Raw genomic sequence first — 9,445 nt, 5'->3', positions numbered from 1 at the left:
ATGTGCTTTAGTACATTTCATAATTGCAGTTCTGTGAACATGACACACCTTGATTTAGCCCAGTGAAGAAACTCCTGTGAGTACCATCCCCAGGAGAGGGTTAACAAAATAAATAGCAATGGAAAACACAGAGGGTGCACAACATGTAATAATGAAGAGAGCACCGTAAGGCAATAACAGAGTGAGGTGCCATGGTCCTGTGTACTGCCATAACACAGAGTAGGGAACAAAGAGTTTGTGAGATAAATACTAGGGCAGATAAAGTGCTGTCACTTCATTCTAGGCACTGAGAATGGTGGCAATAGGGAAATTAAGTGATATAAATTCTTGGGGAATCTGTGCCAGTGCTAGGATTTGAGCTTACTCTGATGCTTTGTTCCTCCAGCCACTTATTGTTTTTTCAGCCTTCTTGACCTAAGTGTAAAATCTGATTGTAAATAACTGCTGCAGTAGGTTGTAATAAAATGCTGGGGAGGGCGCATTCTGGATATTACGCCCTTGTACTGTTTTTCTGTGCTTTCAGTAGCTGTATCTACTAAGTGCATGTGGTATTTTAACAGCTGGATTTCCTTCCACAGAAAACATCTTTTCATCGGCCTCAGACACTGGGCTACAAAAATGGATTTGCCTTTTCTCGGCTGCCAACAGTGGGGATTGGTGGGGAGCGACTATATGTGAATCAGCTTTCTCAAGCTGAATTAGATGAATTATCCAACAAGAGACCCACGCTGACCTATGGGCAAGCCAAGCGGGCTCCACCTTCAGGCTTCGTTCCAGCACATGTGGCTTTTGACAAAAAGGTATAAAGAACCTTATTCCAGGAATATCACTGGCCAAGTTGGAAGACATAAACAGTCAGCTCCAGGGTTCATGGGACAGTGTACAGCAGTTTTCAGATGCCATAGGCCTTAGTCAGAGACAGCTGAACCTCAGACTGAAAGAGGCTTTCTTTGCTCGGGAGGAGGATTATAATACGTAAACGATGTAAGACATTCCCCACAAGTTATGCTAGAGCATTTCCAGCAGGCGTTGGAAAAGAAGTTTGATTAAGTCTGAAAGGCTTCAGTTTGTAACCGTTGCCCTGTAAGCCACAGCCTGGCCTTCTGTTTTTCTAAAACTATATTGAGATTGTAACTGAGCCTAAACTGTAACAAACAGTCTGCAATGGGGACCCTGTTAGACTGTTTAACTGTGGTCTATCTATTTATGCTTGTGTTTGTCACCGCAGCACGTTACAGCCTGTACTGCTCCGTGAGTACCTCCTGCGTTGCACCTTGGTGATCGTATCAGACTAGGAGGTGGCTATGTGTCTGCTCGGAGCAGCCCTGGGCTGACCCTTGGTTTTAGGTGTGCCCGTCGTACGGACTGCGAGCTGGGGATCGCAGCCGCAGCCGGGGACGGAGCGGTCGCTGCAGAGTGTGCGAGGCTCAGCAGACCTCTGGAAAGGCAGTCTGCAGCCGACCCTCAGCCCATCTGTGAGACAGTCTGGGGAAACAGATGTGCTGTGTTAATTACTGAGGCTATTCCTTCAGAGTAACGTAGGTGTTGCCATTTAATCTGTCATACACTTCTCTGGCCCTTCATTCAAGCCAGAGTAGCGGCAGGGGCCCCAGTGCTGCTGGGGGAAGTCACGGTCCCTTTTGAAACACTTTTACTGGCTGGTAGGAACTTGCTGGCTTTATCATCACTTAATTACCCAGGCCTCTGGGTTCATGTAGGCTGGTTATGCAAGGCCTGATCGGCTACCTACCCCCTCTTAGGGGCATTGAATGATCTTGGGAGGGAATATTCCTCATACTTCTGCCAAGCACAGGAACTGTGATTGACTGGCTGATTTGTCTCCTTGTTTCTCCAGCACAGATTAGCTTTTGCTGTCAGTGCTGAATAGATATGACTTCAGATGACACACACAGATTTTAAAATCCACAGACGTGATTAAATTCTTTACTAAAATCTCCTGATAGCTTCCCTAAATCAGGGTTCACAAAGCTGACGATAGTAAAGTCATGTACGTTAGTAAACTAGATTACTTGCAGTAACCAAGCACCCAGCAGTAGGTGAAATAGCAGGTGATCAAGGAGGAGTACGGAAAAGGCTGTATTTTTCACACCTGTCTCATGCTTACCAAATTTGTAAAAGGCGGGTCTTGATAAAAACCCTTGTGATGCCTCTGCCATCAGTCACAGATTAGGGTACAGTTGGCTTTGATGATTTTATAGATTACAATCCAGTAACTTTGCACTGCTAAAGCAAATTACAAATAACTTATTGGTCTTAAGAGACCAGTCATGATGTTCAAATTGTTTATTTCTCTCTCCCTTTGTTATATTGCCCCTTTGGCAGATTTTGAAGTTTGATGCCTATTTCCAGGAAGATGTTCCTCTCTCCACAGAAGAACGTTACCGAATCCGTCAAGTGAGCATCTATTACTATTTGGAAGATAACAGCATGTCCGTCGTAGAGCCTGTTGTGCAGAACTCTGGTCTTCCTCAAGGTAAACTTATCAGACGCCACCGGGTGCCCAAGAATGACCGTGGGGATCACTACCACTGGAAAGATCTGAATCGGGGCATGAACATCACCATGTATGGCAGGACGTACCGCATAGTCGACTGTGACCCGTTCACGCAGGTGTGTTGCTTGTACAGAGAACACCGATACAGAGAATCTCGGGAGTTACAGGTGGACAGACCTGTTAGAGTTCGCTAGTCTGCATCTGTAGCTTTCACAATATGGTTGCTTGCAATCTTTCATTTTGCTTTTTGTGAAGACTTCTTTCTTCTGATCAATGGGGACTTCAAGGTATGATATTTGCTGAGGGCACGTTAATTGCTCAGTATTTTTGCCCCAGGGCTGCTCAGAGTCCATCCTTTGTCCTCAGAACTTCTTACAATACAAATTCGAAGTTCAATTCTGTGTGTACGACAGTTTAACTGCTTAGAGTCCAGATGAAACATTGTGCGTACGTGAGAAGGAAGTTACTGGTCCTAACTCTTTTCTGACTTAGTACTCCTCTGTTAAGCATAGGGGAAGGGAATGCAGCCAGTAACTCTGCACCCATCTACAGCCAAGCCAGAAGAGCAGTCATGATCCGTGGGTTGAGAATCGTGGTATGAACTGACCTTTCTAAGACAGTTTACTCATTACCTGGTTTTCTATTTCTGGCTATTTCTGTACCAGTAAATGAGATAATAACAACCCAATAACAAGTAATAACAAATACCAGTATATTGGTATCCTGTTAGATTCTCCCCAGTACAATCTCAGCCCTGGTCAAATACTTTTCTTCCAAGCAATTCCCAGGAGCAGTCCAGGAGTCAGAATGCTCCAGGGACCGCTCCCAATAGGTGAGTTACGTGCAGCCAACCTGTCTTGGAGGCTGAGAGAGTTTAGATGCAGGCTGTGCCTTACCAGTTGGCCTCAGTGCCCAGGCATGTTCCCAAGCATGTATACTGTATTGGTATATATGTGGCTGTTGAGAACATGTGGGGCCAGCTCTGCTGCAACTGGATGACTGTTAAAATCAGTTCACATCAAATGAAGAGCTGGTCCTCATGTTGATGTTGGTTGATTGATGGAAAACATGAAATGAGCTACGTGGGTTTACATCTCAGGGCCACTAGTCTATTTATCATTAACTGGCATCCTCCAGACCAGAAAATAGTGAGTCTGAAAGTGTGAATGTGCCTCGTGAGTCTTCAGGGTGATCTCACGTGCCTGTTGGAGATGTTTGCATCGGTGCTTCCTGGGCTGAATGTTTTCATGGGCCACTTCCCAAGGCCAAAAAGGGAAGAAGTCCATTGACTTCAGAGATTGTTTTGGGTGACTGATGTGAGTAAACAAGTAATGCCCTAGAGTTTGTTGATGCATCCAAGGTAAGCAAAAAAGCCCTTTATAAGCAAGCAGATTGCCCTCTTTCTGTGGGAAAAGTACCAAAGTACCCCTCCTGAAAGATGGAATGAAGCTGGGACTCTGGCACATATCCTCATGCCTGAAGGGCTCTGGTGGACCTAGTGTAGGTAACACTAACTTCCACTGTCTGACACATTGGGGAGCCCTAGATCTCTTGCAAATTCAGACTGACTACATCCATGGTTTTGCATTAATTTAATCTTTTTTGTTTACATAAAAGAGACCAATGGACAGCTATCCTCCATTTAAAGCCCTAAGGCCAAGGAAAAGTGTGCTCAAGTAAAATCTGAGGTAGGAAATTGGTAACAGGACTGCCCTGACTAATTAAAGGGCAAGCAAAGCTAAGAAGCAGCTTAAGCTAAGAAACATTTTGGTCATCTTCTGTTGTATTTGCTGTTGCAGTAGAACTAATACTCTTTCAGTCTGGTGGCCTGCGAGGAAGGAACTTGCAGTGTTCTGACAACACTCACCTCAGCCCATCTGTAATCTCTAGTTACCTCTTACCTTCAGAACTCACGGCAGCATTAATACCTCAGATGACCTTCCTAGGTGTTCCTGGAGAGCCAAGGAATTGAACTGAACCCTCCAGAGAAAATGCTTTTTGATCCTTACACAGAACTGCGTCGGATGCCTATGCGCAAGCACATCACACCATCAGATTTCGACCAACTCAAACAGTTTCTGACTTACGACAAGCAGGTGAGAGAGCTGGTATTGATTGCCCACATTACAGACTATATGTGTTATTGAAACCTGAGTCTTGTGAGTGTCTGCAACCTTACTCATTCTAAAAAATCTCAGTCTGCTGAACAGACTCCAGATTTCCTCCTTTCTTGGCTTTATTGAGAAACAAAATGTTTTAGGTTTTTGCTGGACTTTGTGCCTTCTAAACAACTTCTCTGTGGATTGCAGAGCCTATGCTCTAGATCCTCCAGCTCTCTCTTGCTTTCCGTTGCGATGAGATAAGCCACCTACCTCAGGCAGTTTGCAGGTAGGGCCAGATGCAGTTCTACTACAAATGGGCGTGCTGCATTCACTCCTCTCTTCCCCTAAAACATTGATTCTGGGTGCCAGAGTGGACAATTTCAGACAAACACGAATGCCACTTGCTCAGACTGAATTCTCCCCATGCACACAGTTGACTAACACTGTCCGCCCTGCTCCTCTGGATCTTCTTCTTTTCACCTAGCAACAATATAAGGAACCCTGTATACTACATCTATACTAGAAAATAAAATAGGACATGACCTGAGTTCTGCATATTGTCCTGGGCCAGCTATAAATCAAAAGGTTCCTGGCCATCAGCTAGGTGTTAGCACAGGCTAGGATCATATCCAGTTGTCATTTTGGATATGGTCACTCTGTTTTGAGGGGAGCAGACAGTTTTTCTGTGTGGATGCAAGCCATGCCTGCCATTTTACTGCCAATTTAGCTTTGGTGACTCAAGTCTGCGCTGGGCCAGCTCTGCCTGCAGTGGCTATTGGGGACTGCCTCTTTAGGAGCTGTATCTTGGGGAACTCTCGAGCATTGCAATGGGGGGAGTTTGATTTCTGTGGCTTTAAAAGATGATATGTCCACTAGGCAGAAATAAGATGGAGTCTGCAGTGAATGCAGCCTCCTCAGGACTGCCAAATGCGTTCCTCTCTGCCTTCCTCAGCATGAAAGTAGTAAAGAATTGGCCATGAAACCTCTAAAATGTTTAAGAGTCAGAACAAGACTCTGTCTTGCTGTATTAAGTTTCATTATAAAAATCACTTCCCTTAAGACTACTTCCCTGCTCATTCCTGGGCAATCATTTTCTGCTGCTTTTTAATCACTCCCCCCCCATTTTTCCTCGTGCTTCCTGAATTTCTTGTCTTAGCATAAACTGTTCTCTCTCACCTGCTGCTGTCAAGGTAAGCCAGGCCTGTCCAGCTCTCCCAGCCCCTGCTGCCCTTCCCACTGCTGCCTTGGCAGCCCATTCATCCCAGTACCCAAAGGAGAAGGGCTTGGTTCTTCTGTACCTGACACAGAAGATTGGTGAGATCATCAACCAGTCATCACCCATCCCATTTCAACCCACTTTATTTGGACAAAGCATTAGTAATTCTAATCCATGTTTGTCTTCTCTGACTCTTTTTTTCTCCACCCGAGGTCCTTCGCTTCTATGCCATGTGGGATGACACTGACAGCATCTTTGGTGAGAATCGACCTTATGTCATCCATTACTACTTGGCAGATGACACAGTGGAGGTTCGGGAAGTCTACAAGAGAAATGATGGTAGAGACCCATTCCCAATACTGATAAAACGCCAACGCTTGCCCAAAAGCTTTGTGGATGAGAAAAGTAAGTTTAGATTGGCCAGGGCATCTGACTTTGCTAAAGTGTCTTGGTGGGTAGACACATATGTGCTGACTGTGTCAGAGGCACACCAAGTCTGGAGAATTTTTGCTGAGAATACTCCAAGTGCCATCGGTTTTTGGCCAAAGTTCTTTAAATGATCACTAAATTCTTTATCTTTTGGGAAACAGCAGCAGGACAGCAGTAGCAACAGCTCCCTGGAGCCATTTATACAGCTTGCTTTTGCATCCCTTTTCACTGGGAAATGTTAACATCTACCTGATTGATTTATTTTTCCTTTTGCTCTCTTGTCCTTAGAGACCTTTCCAAGCTGTGTGCTGGAGATCTCCAATCAGGAGGTACTTGAGTGGTACACAGCTAAAGATTTTGCTGTCGGCAAATCTACCACCCTCCTTGGACGCACCTTCTTCATCTATGATTGCGATGAGTTCACACGAAACTTCTATCGTGACAAATTTGGCATCACAGACTTCCAGCCAGTGGAAATAAAGAAGAAACCACTAGAGGAAGCTCCACGGGTACTGCAAACAATGTCTGAAAGGAAGGGAGGGAAGAAGGCCGTTGGTATAACCTCTTATAGTAAAGTATAGGTTCAGCTTAGTAAGAACCTATATTAAACAAGTTCAGCTTAAACAAAAGAGCAAGTAACTTGAATGGTCATAATCGATACAAAAATGAGAGTCTTCTGAAACGGTTGATTTCTAATACTCTAAAGTACAAAACACTTGCTAATAGTGATAGAAAGAACTCTGGTTTTGTCTATACTAGAAAACTACAGTGTCAGGGTTTGGTTTTGGCTGAGAAGCCAACTGGCAGAGTCTGACTGCACTCATACTAGTAAACTCTCCCCCACCCTCCAAACCAGTGTTGCCAAGTCCAAACTGCCTACTGGGGACGGTCACAGCTCCTGTTACCTCCCAAACTGAGCCTAGGAATGGTTTGCAGTGCTAGCTGGCCTAGACCACAAACATGATGGGAATCAGGTTAACAGAGTAACCTTATAGATGGTTGAGTCCCTGTGCATAGGAAGGTTTAGTTATTAGTACAGCCATAGTCTCTTTATTCAGAGAAATCACCTGGCCTTCTGAATTTCAGATTTTCTTAATTCTCTTAAATATTTTCTATAAGTAAGGGGTCCAACACATGGCCAGGCTAGTAGCATCTCTACCGGGCACGATGTCAGAGCTATTGCTACCTGGTGACAGAAGATTTCCTTCCAAACAGATTCTTTCTGATAAGCTGTCTTGCAAACATTGTCTTGTTCTTAGTTTCAGCTGTTTATGCTTGATATCTTTTCTGGATTCAGGTAATTCCTCCCTATAATGGTTTTGGTGTCCTTGAAGACTCTCTTCAGAACTGCTTTTCTCTGCTTCCAAAGCCTCCCCGGAAAGATGTAATTAAGATGCTAGAGAAGGACCACCAGGTGCTGCGATACCAGGTGGCCCTGGTAAGTGGTTTCCTTGATGGTATCGTGCCGGCTGATGTTGTAGAGTCAGAAGGATGTGAGGAACAGCCTGCTCAGACAAGGCTGTTAGAAATTCTCCTCTGTGCTGGTGGGAAAAGAGAGTTCCCCAAGCCAACACTAGTCCCCCCTTAGGGGATGCTGTTGAGTTATTGTGTACTCGCTGTGACAATTAGTAGCACACAAAGGTAGAAAAAAAAACAAGGCCAGAAAGTACAAACCAGACATGCTACAAAACCACAGCCATTTATGGAAAAACTCCCACTGACATCAGCACGTGACAGATGGCCCAAACTGAAACAGCATTGCAACTGGGCACTGTGCCTCTGCCTGCCTTCAACCCTGCCACAAGCATGAGCTTGCTGTCTCTTTGCTGCTGATTCCTAGCACCTGTCCTTCTCCAAACTAGTCCTGGCCCAGCAGCCAGCAAGGGGCTGTGCTAGCAGAGCAGCCAAGTGCCAGCATAGAAGCTGGGGAGTCCCCAGGGACGGTGCTTTCCACCCCCAGCAGCGGCATTCAGGCGCTGGCCTTTGTGCCAGCTTTACGGTTGGTTTATGCAAGGAGCCTCTGGCACATCCAGCAGTAGCAATGGCATTTCCTCTCCTGCCTGGTGCCTGCCCCCTCCGAACACTCAGGGTGAATAAGGACTGATTTCTTTTCCCTGTTGTGCAGGAGTTCCTAAAGGTCACAGCTGACGAGTTCAGATCCACTTAATTTTAAACTAAGCAAGTCAAACCTACTGATGTGTCAGGGGAGTGTCTTCCTGTGACTAAGAGCTGGAAGCAGCACCAACCTAATTCAGGCACTCATTATAATGAAAAATACAACTTTTAATACTGAGTTTTACAGCCAGTCTATGTCTGTGATGAATCATTCCATATAGGATATTCCTTTCTTTTGGATTACTCAGTCTGTGGAAACACTGAATATACTTGGTCACTGCAGCCCAGATTCTGCTTCTGTTAGACTGACTAGAGCAAGTAACCTTTGAAATTCAGATACTTAAAGCTGTCTAGGGCTTTGTTACACTATGTCAGCATATCTGTAGCTTCTGGCGTACATCAAGCGCTTTGTTTAGTCAGCTATAACAAAAAGCTATGAATTCTGGGAGTACCTAGTAACCCACTCCTAAGCACCTCAGCAAAGAAAAACCTGATTTAAATGCTCGTTTCCAAAGCCACTACTTTTCCTCTAGGAATCACCATACCCTGAGGACAGAAAGCGTCGTTTCATCCTCTCTTATTTCCTCTCCAATGACATGATCAGCATCTATGAACCCCCACTCCGTAACTCTGGCATCATTGGAGGCAAATACTTAAGAAAGACCAGAGTTGCCAAACCAGGCTCTACTACAGAGAATGCCATGTACTATGAGCCCTCTGACCTCACCATCGGCTCTACAATTGAAGGTAAAAGCCAGCCTGGATTGATCCGAGCATTGATTTTCAGTGCCTGCTCTGATATGTCATGTATTGCACAGACAGTGCGTATACCTTCATACACTTGAAAGGTCTGTTCCTTCTGGGTCTCATCACATTTGAGTTTCCAGATCGCCAGCTGGCGTACATTGATATAACTCTGTTACTGTTAATACTGGAACCTTTGACATAATTAGGAAAAGAGCTATGTTCTCCATAGTACGTGTTCAGTTTACATTTTGGGACCTGCCAGGATTCACATGGTTAAAGTGTGAAAAACCATGCCAGATGACTACCAGCAGCAAAGACCAT

The 9,445-nt window shown here is 45.0% G+C and overlaps 1 protein-coding gene across 1 annotated transcript in view; it reads left to right on the top strand.

Moving 5' to 3' along the window:
* Window positions 1-578: 578 nt before the first annotated feature.
* The window catches only part of EFHC1 (EF-hand domain (C-terminal) containing 1), a gene marked incomplete at its 5' end in the record, with an annotated part of 12,375 nt that continues 3,508 nt past the window's right edge, over window positions 579-9,445 (top strand). Inside the window, 7 exons of the mRNA XM_009700139.1 lie at window positions 579-800; window positions 2,344-2,631; window positions 4,462-4,611; window positions 6,046-6,238; window positions 6,551-6,771; window positions 7,560-7,700; window positions 8,911-9,124. Of these exons, the coding sequence (XP_009698441.1) occupies window positions 579-800; window positions 2,344-2,631; window positions 4,462-4,611; window positions 6,046-6,238; window positions 6,551-6,771; window positions 7,560-7,700; window positions 8,911-9,124 (1,429 nt within the window). The remainder of the gene's footprint in view (window positions 801-2,343; window positions 2,632-4,461; window positions 4,612-6,045; window positions 6,239-6,550; window positions 6,772-7,559; window positions 7,701-8,910; window positions 9,125-9,445) is intronic.

Source organism: Cariama cristata, unplaced genomic scaffold, assembly GCF_000690535.1.
Source record: "Cariama cristata isolate BGI_N322 unplaced genomic scaffold, ASM69053v1 scaffold30925, whole genome shotgun sequence".
Taxonomy (NCBI): Eukaryota; Metazoa; Chordata; class Aves; order Cariamiformes; family Cariamidae; genus Cariama; species Cariama cristata.
The sequence above is the reverse complement of the archived record's forward strand: the minus strand, read 5'-3'. Positions and strand labels throughout refer to the sequence as shown.